The sequence below is a fragment of the Electrophorus electricus genome, chromosome 26 (genome assembly GCF_013358815.1).
Source record: "Electrophorus electricus isolate fEleEle1 chromosome 26, fEleEle1.pri, whole genome shotgun sequence".
Lineage (NCBI taxonomy): Eukaryota > Metazoa > Chordata > Actinopteri > Gymnotiformes > Gymnotidae > Electrophorus > Electrophorus electricus.
Window position 1 is genome coordinate 10,797,565 of NC_049560.1, and position 19,429 is coordinate 10,816,993.

The 19,429-nt window shown below is 42.2% G+C and overlaps 2 protein-coding genes across 3 annotated transcripts; both read right to left on the minus strand.

The window, feature by feature from the left end:
* Window positions 1–237: 237 nt before the first annotated feature.
* Window positions 238–9,917, minus strand: abcc10 (ATP-binding cassette, sub-family C (CFTR/MRP), member 10). The gene is made up of 21 exons (XM_027018297.2): window positions 9,353–9,917; window positions 7,733–9,107; window positions 7,248–7,475; window positions 6,917–7,073; window positions 6,012–6,163; window positions 5,704–5,783; window positions 5,237–5,408; window positions 4,819–4,917; window positions 4,501–4,690; window positions 4,231–4,308; window positions 3,943–4,119; window positions 3,704–3,833; window positions 3,372–3,564; window positions 2,854–3,197; window positions 2,543–2,712; window positions 2,207–2,367; window positions 1,877–2,130; window positions 1,542–1,687; window positions 1,336–1,433; window positions 1,120–1,232; window positions 238–947 (listed from the first exon to the last, which is right to left on the minus strand). Exons 1-21 carry the CDS (start codon window positions 9,538–9,540, stop codon window positions 803–805), a joined length of 4,650 nt encoding a protein of 1,549 aa, XP_026874098.2. The 5' UTR covers window positions 9,541–9,917; the 3' UTR covers window positions 238–802.
* A 142-nt stretch (window positions 9,918–10,059) lies between these two features.
* sp2 (sp2 transcription factor) lies at window positions 10,060–18,720 on the minus strand. 2 transcript variants are annotated; one of them, XM_027018302.2, is made up of 8 exons: window positions 18,689–18,720; window positions 17,197–17,273; window positions 16,077–16,850; window positions 14,757–14,975; window positions 14,160–14,451; window positions 13,007–13,187; window positions 12,313–12,506; window positions 10,060–11,832 (listed from the first exon to the last, which is right to left on the minus strand). In XM_027018302.2, exons 1-8 carry the CDS (start codon window positions 18,693–18,695, stop codon window positions 11,732–11,734), a joined length of 1,845 nt encoding a protein of 614 aa, XP_026874103.2. In that variant the 5' UTR covers window positions 18,696–18,720; the 3' UTR covers window positions 10,060–11,731. The 2 variants fall into 2 exon arrangements, with proteins under 2 accessions (XP_026874103.2, XP_026874105.2); XM_027018304.2 differs by lacking the exon at window positions 18,689–18,720 and adding an exon at window positions 17,542–17,636.
* Window positions 18,721–19,429: the final 709 nt, after the last annotated feature.

Here is a 19,429-nt window from a genome sequence, read left to right on the forward strand (position 1 = left end):
GTCAGTCATAGTTACTGGCATCATTGATAAAGACAAAATGGTATTATTTAAAAATCACAAATAATGATTCCTAAAATATACCTACATATTTGGGAAAATACAGGCCTGGAGCCATGATCAATAAAAAGTACAAAGCAATAAAACGTGTAACACTGTTACTCTCGTCTGGGAGGCCACACAAACAATTAAAACCAGGGTTGCCAACAATTTGAACTTAAATGCTTTTATTTTAAAAAAGAAAAAATATATAAAATACAAAATGAATAAAAATAAATTTTGTAAATTACATACTGTATGTTTGACTGTAAAATGTTTCTCATTGTGTGTTACTTGGTTACTTTTTACCATAAGTGACCAAATTCTAGACCTAAATTTCATTTCAGGATCAGTGTTGGACAAATAATTTGACATTTGCAATGACAGGCTATAAAACAACAAGCCCATTTCTAACAAACCTTTGACATTTTACTTTGAAGTATGAAAGTGTAACAGGTAAAAACCAGCTTTTCCCTCAGTTCGTATGAATGTAAAAATATCAGTGGGCTGCTATCGCCATTCAAATGACACAGACAAAGCAAAATATGACCTTGTCAATGTCATACGCAAATATCTGGCCATATTCACAAAGGATCTGTAGGAGTCTATTAAGTCAGTTTCTCTTTGTTCCCCACAATGAGAATAGTCTATACAACTGCTGGACAGAACTAAAATCGGTACTCCTACTTAAGTTATTTTGTGAATATAGGCCATGGTTTATAGGGTCAGTATACAGATTCACCATCACAGTTTAAAACAGATAAAATCAGATCAGTCCTTCTCCTCTTCCACCCAGAAGTTTATGGAATGCTGAACCCTTCCTTTCGCACAGAGCAGATGGGCTGTCAAACTCCACTAGCTTCCCAGCATGCATCACCAGAACCCTGTCAGAGTCCATAATGGTGTTCAGTCTGCGGGAAGAAAAAGGACACATTCCATGCCACAAACCTGAGAACTGCAAAGTTGGTGTGGTCTTTTGTAAAAACAAACAAACAAACAAAAACGAAAAACCTGCAAAAGAGCAAACATCTTTACATGCTGCTTGTTCAAATATTATAAAGTGCTGAGGAATATGGGACTGACCTATGAGCAATAGTGAGGACAGTCTTGTCACTGAATCGTTCTCGTATAGTCTTCTGCAAAAGCATGTCAGTCCTGTGATCTACACTAGCTGTGGCTTCATCTATACAGAGAACCTACAACAGGAACAGCAAAAACAAGAGACACTCAGTGTGTGATGTTTTGTCCTTTCAGTTCATTTTATGAACACTACAAAAGGACTGAGTGTGCACCACTCACATTGGCTTCAGTGAGTAAAGCACGAGAAAGACACAGTAGCTGTCTCTGACCAACAGAAAGTGATGTCCCTCTTTCTCCTACTGCTGCGTCCAGCCCTCCTGCCAAACACCATAGAAACAATAATTACAATAACAATCAAAGCTTGTCGTGTTATTCATACACATAATCAAGTAGATATTTTTATGACTCACTCCCTCGGCACTCACCAATTCTCTGCACTACGTCTCCCAGGTGGCACTGTTCCAGAGCATCTAGCAGTTGGTAGTCAGGGTGACGGCAACTGGGGTCAAGGTTCTCTCTTACTGAACTGGAGAACAAAAATGGGTCCTGGGGGATGATGGCCAGCTTGGATCTGCAGTGGACACCCCATAACATTAAACATTCTTGTGAAGTTCATCTCTGAAGCACTTGTATATCAGCTTGAATGAAACTGCAGTGTTAGTTGAGATTCCCATGCTGAATAAATTCCAAAAACTGTTGAGTTTTCAATAGTGTTCCAAATGTGTTGGAAACATCTCACAAAAGCCTATACGATCCTCACCTCAGCTGAGATAGCCCGATCTGACTGATGTCCTCCCCATCCAGGAGTATCCGGCCCTGGTTCAGTTCCACCATACGGAACAGGGCCAGGAACAGAGTGGATTTCCCTGAACCTGTGCGTCCCACCACGCCCACCTTCTCACCCGGATTCACCACCAGGCTCACCCCATCCAGGGCATTGGGCAAGCCAGGCCGATATGTTAGAACGGCTCCATCAAACTCCACACGGCCATGCTCTGGCCAAGAAGCTGGAACCTGGGAATTTGGTAAAATTAGGCAAGCAGTTCCATTTAACACTGCGACTCTCCCATGCGTTCCATGTGCCGCTCACCGCCACGCCACCATACTGAGGCTCCTGTGGGATGCTTGTGGAGTACTCCTCGGTACGCTCAACGCTCACCAGCTGCATCTCCGTCTGGGCAAAGCTGAAGATCAGGCCCGACAGCAGGTTAGTGACGGACAGGGCGTACGACAGAGCCAAACCGACCAGACCTGCCCAGAGCAAAGAACGGAGGCTTAGGGTGTGGCAGACTTCTCACCATCTGCTTGGTATGCTGCAATTTCCTGTTTTGGGTTTTAAGGTTGTGATGCAGACTTCTGAATGGAATTAAAGGTTCAGCTGAGGTATTGCTATGAAAAATAAGAGAAAAGACAGCAGAGGGCCCACCTGGATCGATGGATCTGATCTGGTGCTCAATCAGAGAGATTACACTGATGACAGTCACTACTGAGACACCAATCATCTGCAGACGGATGTCCAGCCACTGCATGGCAGCGTTGCTGATGAACAGGCAGCGCTGGTTCTGATCCAAACGCCTCTCATTCTCCTCCTCAAACCTGTACACACACATGCACTGATATACAGACCCCTAAAGATTCACTACTTTCAATCTGCTATTACCAAGCTCCTTACAAAAGGTGTTTAGAAGGAAAGAGGAGGAACAGCAGTGAGAGGCATGACTGCGGTAGGCACCACACCTGGCAGCGTGCCCACTGGCACGCACAGTTGACAGACCACTCAGCGTCTCGGAGAAGTGCGAGTAGACCGGAGAAAGTGTAAGGCTGCACAGCCGCTTCAGCTCCCGGGAAGAATGGCGATAAAAACGCTGCGTTTGGTAGTACAGCATCCCTAGTGGAAGAAGAGGCAGCAGTACCCAGGGCAGCCCATAGCTCATCAACACCAGCATTCCCAGCAGACTGAACACATTGGCGAGAAGAATGTTGAGGACGAACGGCAGGGAGTCGTCTATACTGTAGACATCCGAAGAGAAGCGATTCAAGACTCGCCCCAGGGGTGTAGTGTCAAAAAATGCCATTGGTGCCTAGAATTAAGGATTGGAATAGGTAAATTAAAATGCATCTTGTCAAACGTTTGGCATCTTAACCGGTGAACTAAGTATAAATATCTTCTACTTTTGCCAATAAAATAAGTGACATTTTTAAAGGATTTGAAAAATGTAAAAAATGTAAAATAAAAAAAAATACAAATAAAGTACCTTAAGCACACTATTGAGCAGTTTTTTATGAAGGACAGTGGCAGCATGGATGGCTCCATAAGCAAAGAGAAAAGCACGAGCTGCTGTGAAGACAGTATTGGCCCCAGCCAGAGAACCATACACAGTCATGTAGAACTTTAGCTCTGAGCTCATATTGCCAACTGCATTCAAGCCACTGACTGAGAGAGGAAACCTGAAAAGCATTGAACAGTTGCGGGGGGGGGGGGGGGGGGGGGGGGGATAAAACCTCAGGGACTCGTACAACCATGGTTTGTCTGTCTTGGTTTGTCTGTCTGCAGTAACATGGAAGAAAGTGTGTAACCCAAACTTACATGGGTCTGTCGGCAGAGAAGAGCAGTAGGGTAGAGATAGGACCTGCTGTCACAGACAGCCACTCAGACTTGTTGGCTTTCAGGTTCGAGATCCAATGAGACAGCCACCAATCTGACACATTCTTAGTACCTGGGATAAAGGTTATATTGATGAGGCTTTGCTGTAGTCTGTGCTGAGTAGTAACAATAACATGGTTAATGCCACTAAAGGATGAAACACATGTTTTGGTCATTCATACCTTGCATGAGGAACAGGGAACAAAGCACAGACACAGCCATGCATTCGCCTACGGCCCTCCAGTAGGACCCATACACTGTCCAGGAAAGCCCACCCATTTGTTTCTGCTCTTCTCCCATGGTGGCTTGCCCACACTCTGAAAGCAGCTCAGCGTTCAGTTCTTCTTGGGCAGTGCCATCTAATTTAGAATGCATTTGTTTCAAAATCAGAAAGAAAGAACTATCTGCACTTAACTGTGACTGGGCTAACACGTTCATATGAATAATGGGTAACAGAACAGAATAAGTACCCGTCTCTTTCATTTTGTTGTCTTTCTTACTGTCTCTGGGTACAGCTTCCACCAAAGATAAGACTTCCGCTGGTGGGCCTTTCCAAAGCAAACCAAACAAACATGAAATCTGTCAGTAAAACAATCTTGTCTTTTACATGTTTACAGAACATATTTTATAATGACAACCTTGCATTACATAGCTTCTACACAATTTAGCACAACATTTTAAAGCGACATGGACCTTAAACCACATGGTGACTATATAGCGCATCTGATGCTAGTAAATACCTGTTCTCACAATGGTTCCTTTGTCCATCAACACCACCATCTCTGCTTTCTCCACAAACTCTATTCGATGAGTGCAGAGGATTCTGGTTTTGTTCTTAAGAATTCCCAGAATGCAATTCTCCATGAGATGGCGAGCCACATCAGCATCCACCGCTGCTAACGGATCATCCAGCAGATAGATGTCCTTGTCCTGCCACAGGGACAATGTTTATAGATTGATGCATGCATTTAGAAAAGTTCATTTTAAGTGTTGCTAAAAGTTTGGGTCTCGATTCCCAAAACAGGTTTGTTTTCTGGGTCCATTGAGAGCTCTTTTACCATATAGACAGCTCGGGCTAAGGCGAGGCGACTTTTCTGCCCTCCGCTGAGCGTTACTCCATTCTCCCCCACCTCTGTTTGGTCCCCACTGGGCAAAATCTGTGCAACATTTGACATTAAACAAGTTAAAGCACCATGATCATTTTTACGATTGTGTACATCCAATCATCCAGTGTCCATCACTATAAGACAACAGAAAAGCCTATAAAGCTAATATCACTTACATCACAATAATAAAGGACAACAAAATACGCGCATTCTGCATATTCTGGGAGGAAAACATCAACAAGCCAAGCCTCACTGTTAGAAGGTTTTTCTTGGAAATTGTAGCACATTTTATCATTGTCCTTTTTCTCCAAAAGGATCTGCTCCATGTGTAATCAATCTTCTCCATTACAGAGTTGCTTGTACAACTTACATTAAGGTCATCAGCGAGGGCACAAGCTTCAAGTACAGCTTGATAGCGCCTGCCATCAAAGTCCAGTCCGAACAGGATGTTGTCACGCACTGTTGCATGCTGGATCCATGGTTCCTGGACAGCTAAGCCAAAGCCCTGCTCTCTGCCCTGAACACACACTACACCTCCATATCTAAAGTATGCATACAAATAAAAGGACGGAATTCTTTAGTGGTGCCCATCCACAATTTATAAAAATCCTCCGATCCGTTTTAATATGTATAAAATATATTGTTTTATTAAGCAATACTTCAATTAGCAAGGTGAAGCTGGCAAAATATTCTCATGCAGGACAACACTCTAGATAAAAGCTTGTTTGGGTCTGTATCTGGACCACCATGTCATGGAAGTGCCTTGATCCATAGTATATATTATGTCTCATGTTGGTTTAATCATTTTTTGCTTTGAAGACCATTATCAAATTGTACCTGTTTAGCTCTCCAGTGATAGCAGCTAACAGAGAGCTTTTCCCACAGCCTACCTTCCCCACCACAACAACCAGGGAATCCTAAAAAGAGCAAAGGAAATGCTGTAGTATCTAGGAAATAACTATACAGGGTTAGGGTTAGTTACATCATTGAATAAAACAAATACAACAGGGAACCTTACAAGCATTTTGTGTGCCTAAGAAATTATACATAACATTACTTCACTTTGATAGCTATGTCAGTGATTTAATTTTCCGTGGTACCTGATGTATAATATATGTATAATGTATAATGAACAAACTACATACCTTTTTGATACTTAAATTGAGATCATGGAGGTACATACTTCCTAATGAAGATATGTCCTCCACCTTAGAGTCAGACTGTAATTCATCAGAACTCTTCCACGAGAAACCACCCTGGATCATCTGGATAGCAGTGAGAGGGTCTTCAGGAAATTCTGCAGTTTAAAAATATTAAAAACCAAACACATACACTGCAGTAAAGTACACAATGTTTCACGAGAAAAGGGATGTTTGGGACAGAGGTCTTTTGTCATCTGTGCAAGTAAATTGCTTTTGAATTTCGAAGAGGATGAACCAGTTTATATTAGAAAAAGGTAGATGTTGAAATCATAACATTCATTCCATGGGGTTCTAAAGTTCCGACAATGTATATATACACACACACACACACACACACACACAAACACACAACAAAGAAAAGAACCTGTTTATTTTTTATTCTCAAGCGCATCTCAGCTGGGCCTCCCCTACTCTTCATTCTGATTCAGGTTCAACTGAGGGGCTTGTAACTAAATTTGTTCTCCCCAGAACCATGATCCTAAAATGTGACTTGTGTATACCATTGATGAAGTACATTTGTACAATAGACATGTGTTTATGAGACTTAAGGGATATGTCCTTTGCATTTGGTTTACGGAAAAACAGAAAAAAAAGAAAAAAAGTTTACTTTCATAACAGTTCGATGGACTGTATATGTTGTATATGAAATCACTTTTAATTTCCCATCTGGAGGGTGTATTTGTCTCACTATTATTTACCACAGTCATACTCAGCTTGCTCATAAGCTGTCTAGATCCAGTTTTTGCTATAGCTGCTTTTTGACAATGTCAACTGGAAAAAGTACTATATGAATAAAATGAAACTGAATTTTAATATGCAGTGGATAAAAATGAAAATATGCTGGGTACCTTGGCTGTAGTACGCAGTAAAGTCCTGATTATGCAGCATGAGAAAATTCTGAATGCGATCCAGAGATACTTTAGCTTCCAATGTGCCATTAAGAACCCAAGGGAAGGCATTGAGGGGCAGAATGAGCATGCCTACTAGAGCTAGCGTAGTGAACACCTGGAAGACAAACATTACAGACACTTCAAGGTCAAAGTCGTCTACAATATACTATGCAAGAACCATCAGTTGAAAGCAAGAACCTCATTTGAGATGCTGTATCTTCAGACAAAAAACTGAAAATGCGGCTTATGGCTGGGAGGTTTAAGGTAAACTGGCCTTCCTCTTACTCACCTTAGCTGCAGTGAGAGTGTTTCCAAGCAGCACATAGGTAATGAAGGTGATGATTGAGATGACCACAGGCAGAGCTGCCCAGGTATACACACACACTGCGTCCAGGTACTTCAGCATCTTCAGGTGACTCAGTTCTTTATTGCGGCTTTGGTTTATCTTCTGTGCAAAGTGTTGCTCCCAGTTATAGAACTTTAGAACTCGTATTCCAAAAAGGACTTCGGTCATTAGCTTTAGGAAAAAAAGAGGCATACAAATAAACACAATTGTTAATTGTCAGAAGCTGCCTCCATTCCTTGAAACAATCACACTTAAATATCTATTTGGTTGGAGCACTCCTAAAAAACAACAAAACACAAAAATCCAAATCATGTCATTTTAAAAGTGCACTTATAAGCTGTAAGGAAACCTCATTCTCAATCAGACTGAACAGAGATGCTTACATCATACAATGCTAGTAACCATGGAATTTTAAAAAGCCCTCCTACCTTCACTCTGCTGTCCTTGTGGGACAGCATCTGTTTATTGTTCTCTAGGATGCAGTTGGCCAGGACTTTATTGAGTGGCACAAGAAGAAGAGCCACAGCCAACCCCCCAAGGAAGGCCACGCCCACCTGCAGGTAGAGCAGGTAAAGGGCAAGGGCGAACTGGAAGGGCAGACTCCACACTTCATGGAAGCTGCTGAAGAAGTTCACCAGGCGATCCGTGTCTGTGCTCATGAAGTTGACCACCTCCCCAACACTAAAACGTGCCAGGGCTGAGCCACTGACACGCAGAGCCTTGCCATAGATTGTGGACACCACAGCAGCCCGAGCTTCGAGCGCCACTTTTGACACCTCGTACGTGAAAATGTTGCGCAAGAATGCTGCCATGAATGTGCTTGAGAACAGCCCCATGGTGCACCAAACACCCGTGCTCAGTGGTGCACCCTCAGTCTCCATGAAGCCCACTAATGCACTGAGCAGAAGTGGTGCTACAAATGCCATCAGGCTAGCCAACAGCTTCAGTACCCCGAGGAGACAGTAGCGCAGGCCAAAAGCTTTGTGTAAAACCCACCAAAGCTTCACCTGGTGCTGTTGTCTTTCTTCGCAGGGCTCCTCAGGTTTGACTTCGCTGCATAAACTCTCCTGCTCATTCCCTCCAGCACACCTCTGCAGCCCCACAGGTGTTCTTGGCGCTCTGCCACCCAGACACTGTGCCCAACATTGACGGAAGCGCCGAGTGACCGCTCCGGTCTGAAGCCTGCATGGAAGCTGGAAAACGTCACTGGGTCTCTCCAGCTCGCCACGGGGACCCAGCTTCAGCTGACGGTTCAGCCAGAGGTAGAGAAGCCTGGACAGACAGCTGCAGCCATCCTCTGCTACTATTTCCCCTCCCTGAGGGTCTGGCACTATAAGAAGAGCCCCATCATCTATGTTTAAATGTAGAGACTCTGTTCGTGATGTGTAGCAAGGAAAGGTGAAAGCTAGCAGGTACACAAGGACTAGGGCTACCTTGCTCACAGCCAGGGCCAAACGCACAATCTTCAAAGGGTGTGAGGCATTGAGATAACTGCCATCTTGGATGTAAGCAGTGAAGGTAAAAGCAAGGTTAGGGACAGGAAGAACAGCTAGAACCACAAATAATAAGGGACCGCGTGTCCTTCTATAGACAGATCGTTGTAGAGCCAAAACCGCCCCAAAGTGGACCAGCCAAGCAACCATACCACATCCATCAGCTAGGATGTCCAAGTAGAAGTCCTGCTGTTGTAGCCCAAACACCAGCACCAGCACCATATCCCCGCTAAAAAAAATAACCAGCAGCAATGCTGATACAGCCCTGAAGATCCAGCCAACAGGCAGGGAAGGCTGAGTGTAAATGAGTCTGCAAACAACAAATACAAAACGTCAGCACACAGTGTGGACATTTTAGAGAAAAGGGATATAGAACTGAGTTTTAACACGAGGGCAAGAAGACTAACATGAATAAGATAATTTAGATTACATTAGTAATGTTCAACAGAAATCTTGTCCGAGTTGACTCGTATTTGAGGCTGCAACAATTCACACACGTATAGCAACGTTTATATAGTGAATACACTGTGTAATGTTTCTGTGGTTGTTACTTACCTTGGCACGCTCAAATAACAGGCACTTAGGACCGCAATGACAGCGTGTGCAAGGGATCCCAAGATCATTTGGTTAAAGCATTGGCTAACTGTCCCATTCTGCCAAACGGGAAAGGGATAGTCCTCATCAGCGTGACACAGTTCTGATACGAGGTCAGACAGCTTGAAACCAGCTGGATGTCTTCCCATGATCTGGACATCTGGAGTACAACACAAAATCTTCAGCCACTGTCTGTGTCACGATTAGCTTCTTTGAATTTGTGTAGTCTGTCACACCAGTGGTGTGGTAGTGATATAATCTAGCTATGTAAATGTCATCAAATGAATATTTTCAAGTGAAATGATATTTCATCTTAATCTATGCGTTCAAAATTAGTAGCCAGTTAATTTAGCTAGGAAGGTTAGCTAGCTAACGCTAGTTTTCAATAAAAGCCCGATAGTTAGCTAGCTAGGTTAGGTTAGATGGCTACCATTTCTCTAGCCAGATAATTTGAATAACTGCGGTTTTTTTAAAGAAAAATTTACATGCACAGAAGGGATACCTAGCTAGCTAGAATAAACGCAATCCAAAATAAAATGGTCGCGCATCTCCTTCCTTCATATTAAAAGTCCTTCGCCAAGAAAAAAAAAAGTACACTCCTGTGCTTTTACGAATTTGCTTTTTATAATTTCTACCGTAAAATTTGCAGATATACACACACACAAACAGTGAGTTGAATGCTTTATTTTGTCAATCTGGGAGAGATGGGTTGACTGTAGAAAAAGTAGCAAGCTCTGTTGTTTAAGCACCTCAGTACAAGTTATACAAACACACAATTATCTATCATCAGCTTTTAGACAGGGATTTGTAGGTGTGGGATTTATCTAGGAAAGATAAAAAAAGGGCTATTTTTTCTTTTCAGTTCTGACAAATTTAACCAATCATGGTGTATGAATGACATACTAACCACTCAAAACCCTGAATTTGGTCAGTGCACATAAAATTGGCATTTAATATAAGTTAGACAAAAGATAAAGCAGTTCTATGAATGCAGTTCCATGTAATCAGACAGAAATGTCTTTAAATAAGGGGTGCAGCTGTCTAAGGCAACATTAAGTTCATAAAAAGGTTCATCTAATAGGTTTGTGTATTACAGGAATGAAACTATACAAAGATTTTTCCTCATTTACACTATACACAGTTCTCATCCTTCAAGTCTGGAAAGATTAGCCAATACACTTGCTTGTGTAACAAATAACCTACATTTTGTGATCTCTAGGATACATTTAAATATTTAAACAGAACATACAAACATATTTATGCTGGCATTTCCCCCTTATAGCACTTTTGTGGACCAGACAGATTTTATTAGCTTATTTAGAATAAATTCTAAAATGCTTGGCTGTCTCAAAATGAGCAACTGTTTGTAACGAACACAAATTCCACCCCTCTTTTTTACTGGCATCCTTTTGATGTTTGTAATTGGAGTCCATATTTCTCTTGGAGATAAAAAAAAAAAAAGAAAAAGTAATCTCCCAGGTTGCCACTTGAATATAAGCTTCTTCAACTGACTCATAAATTACCATCTAAATGCTTTCATGACAAAATTATTGATATTTCTTCGATACAACCATTATTTGTGTATGGACATGCAGGTTTAAATGTCCATAGTTCCTAAACTTGCAGTCATCAATTGATTTCAAATCTGCCTAGTCTGTTTTACTATAAATGACATGATTGTCCAGTCTCAGCAAAAAATTTTCATTTGAAACATCTGATAAATGTTATAAATGTTAACCTAGTAAAGTCAGACAGTTTAAATTTTTTTGACTTAAGATTCTTAAATGAATCTTGTTTGGGGTATAGAGCAAGTCCAAGCATTTTTATATTCAAACTAGCCAGAGTATTTTTGTATGTATGTTTGTATGCAAGAGAACACAATAAAAGCCATCCATGAGCTGCTACACACCAGTCAAAAGGCTCAAAAAACAAAACAAAAAGATCTTAAAATTAATTATATGCACAAATTCAGAGCTTTTTTTGCTGGAGTATTTGTTGGTGCTGCAATAAATGTCTGAGATACCTCCTCCACTCACTTTTGTCTCACACACACACACACACACACACACACACACACACACACCTGTTATGTCCATGTTATGTACTGGTGCATGTAGAGTGCCAGCTCTCCTCTGACAAATGTGATGAGTTGAAAAGGAGACAACAGGAGTTTAGGCATGCTTGACCAAAGGGCCTCCACAAGGCCTGGTTTAGAACACACAGTGTGTGTAACCTGGGGGAGAGGGCTGTCCCATTAAAAAGAAAAGCGCCCCCTTACTGCTCTTCTCCGCAGGAAAGTTTTTTCCTCAAGAGTTCTAAAAACCTTTTTAAAGCAAATGTTCACAAGTTCTTGGTGTTGATGTGTGTTTTGTAATGCTTTGTGAGATGGTCACTCCGCATGAAACGTTTCTGACACTTTGAACACTCAAAGCGCTTGTCTCCTGCAAAAATACAGAGTTGTGGAATAGTTAATGCTTGAAGGTCAAAACTCGCCCACACTTCCATTTTGCTGTAAAGTATGCAAATCACACAGAACTATACCAGTTGTGTGATCTTAACTATATAGTACACTACCTTTGATAACCAACCTGTATATTTACACTGATGGCATTTAACGTATGCGCTTATCCAAACTGACTTTTTAAATTCCCGTGGTTGTCTTCTCAGAACAGTATCCTTAGCTGGCACAAATAAGTTAGAGCCTAAAAATAACTTTACTGAAATGCTGCCAGAAACAAGAGTCAGAACTGAAATCAGCGCACATAGTACATCTATGTTGGAAAACAAAACCCTGCAATAACACCATCTGCACCATGCTGAAGGTGAATTAATGCTTCAGAGGGTTCCCAATATGAAGGCAGTGGCACTGTTACAGGGTGTTGGATCCCAGTGAGCGGTATCTGGGTGCATGTGCAGTATACCTGTATGCGTCCTGGCATGTCGCTGCAGTTCATCACTGCGCGTGAAACGCTTCCCGCAGAAAACCCAGCTGCAGGCAAAGGGCCTTTCGCCCGTGTGCAGACGCACATGTGCTCGCAGCAGAGACGTCTTCCGGAAGGTCTTCTCGCAGCCTGCTATGTGGCAGATGTGCTTCCGCTTCCCCACCTCGCCTGGCCTGCAGACATCAAGGCAAAGTGTCATTTATCTGGTGTACAGTGTTGGTGAGGAGTATTATGATCGAAAAATGAACAATATTCTGAGAAAACACATGTACAGAATTAGGCTGCATTAACACTGGGTGCCAACAAGCTGAAATAGACACATGACACTTCCACAAGCCAAATTTAAACCAGACCCAAGACACCACACAGGAGAGAGGCGGCACAAAACTAGTTAATTTGAAGGGCCCCTAGGCACCAGTAGAACCTAAAGTGTAGCAAAGAAGCAAAAACCACTTAAACACTGGCACTGATGTGATGTAAGCTTATACTGATGATGGCTAATGATAAGAAAGCTATGGCTGCAGAGGAAAAGAATGCTAACACGTTTCAATCAACATTTAATTTGTTGATCCAAACTTGGGAGTACATGTGAATATTTGAAGAGTGACACTGTTCTGCCTTAAACATGGGCGTGGCCCTCCCCGGCACTCTAAGACACTGGGCTTCCACTTGCCTTTTCTCAGCATCCTTGCAGTTGGGGCAGGTGCAGGCCATGCGCCGCTTCTTCTCACCCGGTTGGCTCTGAAGCTCAAGCGCCAGCGTCTGCTCCACCTTCAGTGGTTGTGTCTGCGTCTGCACGCTGCCCAGCTGAAGAGCTCCACCCGGAACCGTCTGCACCGTCAGGTGCTGCTGGCCTGCATGCCAAGCAGATGTGGAGATGTGTCATAAGTCGTTGTACGAGGTTCAATGTACACTGATAAGGGGCTGGATTCAAAGGGTTTTAGATACTTGCATGAGCATATTCACTTGTGGTCACCAAGTTTTTGTTGGGTTTTTTTTTGGACATATGAAACAACGTGTCCAAATTTAAAACTCTACCCTTAAGACTCCCCTCAATCTCCTCTGGCTGTCCCTCATATGGCTTACAAAGTTTTACAGGAGCCGATTAGACATTTATGTGGGTTATAGTTCAAAGGGTCTGATCTGTAAGATACTGTTCATAATAAGACCTCTGTAGAATCAAGTCTTTTTTATTTTTATATATATATATATATATATATATATATATATATATATATATATATATATATATATATATATATATATATATATATATATAATCAAAACACATAAAATACAGAAAACAATTTACTTCCAAAAACCACGTTACACCCCTAGCAGTCAAATATTGTGCTTACAGCATGACAGAACTAATTTTACATGGTTTGCCACATAAAAACAATCTTCAACCATGTGGTTGCACTCTAATACTCTAATGATTAGTTAGTTATTTAATACACATGGCATCTGACAAGACTATAAGAGCCTAAAAATGATAAGTACATTTTAAATCATCCAAGTTCAAAAGCACTGTCCCTGAGACTAGACACAAGTACCAACTCCACCCTGGTCTAGGGACAAACCTGTTCTTAAGACTTATTGACAGTGTCAGCAGATACAGCATGCCAGGTCAAGTAAAATTTCCTTCTGAAAAACAATGGTGCAAATACTATCAGCATAAGTAAGAGAGTCAGACCTGGACAGTCAGAATCACCTAGCCTAAGAGAATGCTATCTGAAAAAAAAATACTCAAACATTAGCATGAATGTTTTAATATTTGTCTGTGATCTACAGTGTTCTCGAGTAGTTCAAGCTCTGGCACTCACCCCCAGCATTGGTGATGGTGACTGGTACTCCTTGAACTTGAACGCCATTGATATTGATGGTCTGGACAGCCTGAGCTGCTGAAGTAAGCTGAGCTGCGTTCAGCGTTATTAACCCCCCACCAGCAGGGGCTATCTTCGCAAGGGTCCGCTCTTTCCGGGCACCTGGTTGGGCTTTCTTGCTGACCACGGCTGGCGGGGTAGGGGTGGTGGCAGCAGGCGTGTGTGGAGCAGCAACTATCGTCTCCTGCAGTTGCACAGCCTGCCACTCACCCGATGCTGTCTTAATCAGCACCTGGGAACATTAGGAGACATCAGACAAAAAAAAACCAAAACAAAACATATAATAGCAAAATCTAAAACATGTGCCTAGCTGAAACATACAGAGCACACAGATAAGGTACTGTACCAAGAGACGGGCATTAAAAACAAATCTTCATGCCAATTGTGAGTGCATATTAACCTTTAAAAATCTAGTCTCAATTGCAGGGAAATTTTTTTTTATATTTTTGCTAGAACAGTGAAAATATCTGCTCCCAGCCATTAGGTCTGTGAACTAAGCTTAACTAAACTGACAAAGCAGAAACACTTCTGTTCTACCTGTGTGGGTTCAGTGGGGGTCATTTGCACACTCGGGGTGGCTGGTTGTCTCTGGGGCACTGGGGGAAGTGTTGCAGATGCAGCCTGTACCACTTTGAGTGCCTGGGGGGGTATCTGCACCACCTGCTGATCGGATTTCTGCTGAACCAATTGCACCTGCTGTACCACAGCAGGCTGGCTCCCCCCTGGACTTTGCACAATCAGGAGGTTGTTCCCTGCCTAAGAAGAAAGAAAATTATTTAGTAATTAAACATGAACTTTCACAGAACTAAAATAGCTGGAGGTGTGCTGGACATTTTTGATAAATCATGATGCAATTGTATTACTTGCGTGTCTTTTCCTTGTATAAGCTATAGACAAAACCTGCATACTGGCCTTTAGTAGCTACTGCCATCTATAGGCTTTACAAAGTTTCTTCAGTTACATTAACTATAGCAATGGTTATGAATACATACATTTAATAAAATGTCAAATTAACACATCAATACAAGAGTTTAAAGTATCAATGCAATATAATGAAAAATGGAATCATGAAACAACGATATAGAATCAGTGCAGCTCTTTAAAACTGCAATAGTCAAAGTTTAAAAGAACATTATGTTTTTTACATTACGCTTATTTTACCTCTAATGAGCCAATGTATACATCAGATTATGTTAAAACAATAATACCCCCCCCCCATAAAAAACACCACCACCACAAACAACCCCTTACTGCTGAAAATTCAGTGCTGTTTAGGTCACGTCCTAGGACCAAAGTCAGACTGGACAAAGAGGTAAATGATCCAGGAGTGAATGCAGCCAAGAGCTTTTCAGCAGTATTCAACTGAAGTGCAGCTTTTGACACCACTCACCAAAGCAATTCAGCTCAGGGCTCAACTGGGCTTGCATAAACTTTAAATGAAATTGAACATTTTATTGGTCAGTGACTGCCTCAAAAGGCTAGCCCAGTGTGCTTTGCAAGTAATACGGGGGAAGACAAAGTAAAAAGAGAATATTAGTTTGAAAATAAATCATAGAATGAATAATGTAACCTGAAACAGATGTACTTTATATGTTTTGTGTACCAACACAAAAAGTGACATTTTGCCACTATTTATTATAGAGCCACTACAGTTTAAGAAAATATTTTTAAAACACATTTGTAATTGTGCAAATGTTGCACATCATTTTTTCCCTGCCACACCTTTTCCATAAGAACGACACTTTGCACTCATGTAGTTTATAAAGTTTGCCTTATATTCTTGAGCTATAAAACCTGAACACAAAAGTGAATGAGCACTGCAACATATGAAGGTTAATCACGGAGTTATGAACCTACCTGAATGATATTGTCAGCTGTGGTTTCTATTAGCACCGTCTCCACCTGTTCTGCAATAGGTGGTGGTGAGGCTGGAGGTGGAGCAGGGGTGGGTGGAGCTACAGCAACCTGTCTCTTCCGCCCCCTCTTTCCCTTCACTGGGCGAGATGTGGCAGCCGCTGATTCTGTAACGATCTGAGCTCCACCCACTTCACCCGTAGCAACATTGAGTGGCAGCGTGAGTCCACTAGGCAGCCGCACAACGTTAGCGTTAAGGGTCACGTTAACATTATTCTGCCGTCGCTTTTGTGTTGACGGCTTAATGGGCACTGTCTTCTGCGTGGCAGGTACTGTTGCCATGGATGTAGGAGTGGGTGTGGCAGCCTGTACTGTGACAGGTGATGTGATAATAGCTTGGTTGGTTCCAGGGATGATCTGGATCTGTCCACCCTGGGGCACCATTTGAATTGTCTGGGCTCCCTGGATCTGGGGCACCACCTGGTACTGGATGTTTGCAGTTGTTGTGCCTGCTGGACGTGCCGGGGTCTGGATAGTGAGGAGGATGGGGCTAGTTCCTGAAGAACCTAACCCTGCAGGTAGCTGGATTACATTTCCCTTAGCAGAGAGGAAGCCGAGATTTTTGGGTGGGGCTGGAGCAATGGGAGCAGGCTTGATTGGGTGCAAGCGGCGAGTTGTAGGCTGGGCTGGTGGAACACTGACTGGTGCCTGGGCAGCAGGTGGGCCGATCTTACTGCAAGTGGCAGCCAAGAGAGCCAAAGGTGAAGGCTGAGAATCCTACAAAACAGATCAAAGCAGAGTTGCTGTGAAAAAGCCTGAAATAAGAGGGAGCTTTATTAAACTTACACCTTGCCAGTTTTAAGAGATGCAGGACATGGACACCCAATCTACTTAAATAAATACATTTTAAAAAATAAAGCAAAAACCAGTATCTTAAAACTTTAACACAATTCAGAATTGTACAACACACACAAAGATTGCTTACAAAGGAAATAATGTCAAATAATGACCAGATTAAAAGGTGTAAATGTGTTCTGAAAACGAATTCTCAGAAACACAAAACCTGTCTAAAGCAGATGTTGGCAAGGACAGAAATACCATGGCATTAGTTCTGAGATCTTACTTGAGAGGTGGAGGTAGTAGGCTGGAGGTATTCACTGGGACTAACAGCAACAGTGGTGGCCATGCTGTCCTTTTGATCTTTGGAAAGAAACAGAAACTAATGGTGATTTCTAGAAGTACGTGTTGTACAATCGCTCTTCAACAGGTGATCGACTATCATACAGTAAGAACGCTTCAGCTTTGCTAAACGTCAGCGTATCGCAAACAAAAAACAAAATACACATCAGTGAATTCATGATCGTCAAAAAGATACCAACTACTGCGTAAATTAATGAAATACGTTTGCTTTCTGCATCTTGCATGCACTGTCATAGATATGTGAACGTATCTTAAAAAGAGGCGTTACCTGTAACTATCTAGATGAGCGTGAACTGGGAGAGCAGTGATTCACGCAGACGTCGCTGAAAGGACTTTAACCGATCTTGTGAACTTAGTATCATCATGCAAAATCCAAAATGGAGCATATTCCCACACCCTGCGTAAAATGCACGAGTAGTGCGAGACTGTAGCTATATTATCAGCACAACTGGTGTTGCGAGCTAATGCTGGCTACTCAATGACTGCAGGTGAGCGCTGACGGCTGTTTGACTACATAACCACTAATTCACTAAGATCTAACGATTAGTTGGAAGTTCAGATGCGAATCCTGCCAGCTTTCATGCAGTTCTGTACAATTTAATTTATCCTCTATTAAGAACTTGAGTTGCACCAAGTTACTAGTAGCAGCTGTTATCTAGCTGTATTTAGCTACTTCGCGAGTGTCAAATTATCAGGCTAATTACGTACAGGCTTCCTAAAAGAAAATACAAAAAACAAAATGCTAGATACCTATCTAGATTTGCGCTTACATTCAGTTACCTAGCTAGAGCTTGTCATGGTAAGGAGGAAATAAAAGGACACCCGCAATTTCGAGTGCGGCCTGACAGCGCTCTCTCAAAATAAAACCAGGTGAGCTAACGAGGTTTAACAGCTTCTCGGCTCACCAAATGTCAAACGACGACGTCGTGTTAGCTCGCCAGTGGTCAAGCTGTTAGCTTAGCTGAACTGCTCTGCAGGCTGCAACCAACTGTATTTTAAATGTTTAATTAGCCTTTGTCGCCTTCTTATTACATCTCAAGCTAGCCAGCTACAGATTTCAACACGGAGAGCAAAGGGATCGTCGCATCAATATGCACTGAGATGAACTTAAGCAAAACTTCAAATTGCTTATGCCAAAGGAGTGAAATGGTAAAAGTGCAAAGCAAGCTGTGCTTTGATGGCTAACGCTAACATGCTAACCTGACGAGCCGCGGACTAGCTAGCAAGATAAAACTCTTTGATACGGAAAACCACCCTGATTCCGGAAGTGTGCGGTTTGCAGTTGCCGTGTTATATTTCATTTTGAAACATATATTTGCTATTCTGGGTATTTAACGCACTGTAGTCAATCCGACGATGAAATGTTTAACAAAGTAGATAGTAATATAAACACCAACGTTATAATTCCTACCCACCGCTCATGACGACATTCGCTGTCCGTGAAGCCTTCAAGAGCAAGCCCATGCAAGAGACCGCCTGCAGCCTTGGACCAATCCGGCTGCTCCTGAGAGCTGAATGATTGCGGCCCTGCCCAATCAAATAAAACCATGGTCATGAGTGAGCTATACTTTGACCAATAGAATAATCTTATTGTACGATGACAGTTGATGGGCGGATACATAGCCAATAGATTGTCGTAGTTCAAGAAAAGAAGGTGAGCACTTGGAGAGAGAAAGTGGGCCAGGCTGAGCCAGTAATACCCGAGTGTGTATTTCACTGACATCCAGCTCGTCCAGTTAGAAATGGCTGAAACGTATCAATCAAAAGTCATTGAGATCCATTTTGATTGACGTGCTTTACTTTACTGGACGTCTGAATTACCACCTACAGCAGCTCCCAATATTAAAGGTACTTCAGCACCTTACTACTTTTTAATAAATCAACTGAAAATATCTGGACTAAGGCCAAATCCGTTTTGGTGTTGATATTGAACAATGCCAAATTAAACAAGCCACGGAAAATTGTCCAGATCTGCGTACGTCCTGGGGTTTGATTAAACACAGTGGATTACACAAGGGAAAAAATACTGTGATATGGTCTGTCCTTTTAAATGAAACTCTTGTATGAATTCACCTATGTAACCAGCTTTAGGGACTTCCTTTCCAACTGTCTTGCACACATCATGTCATTCTAAATCTGTTTGTGGAGTTTACATT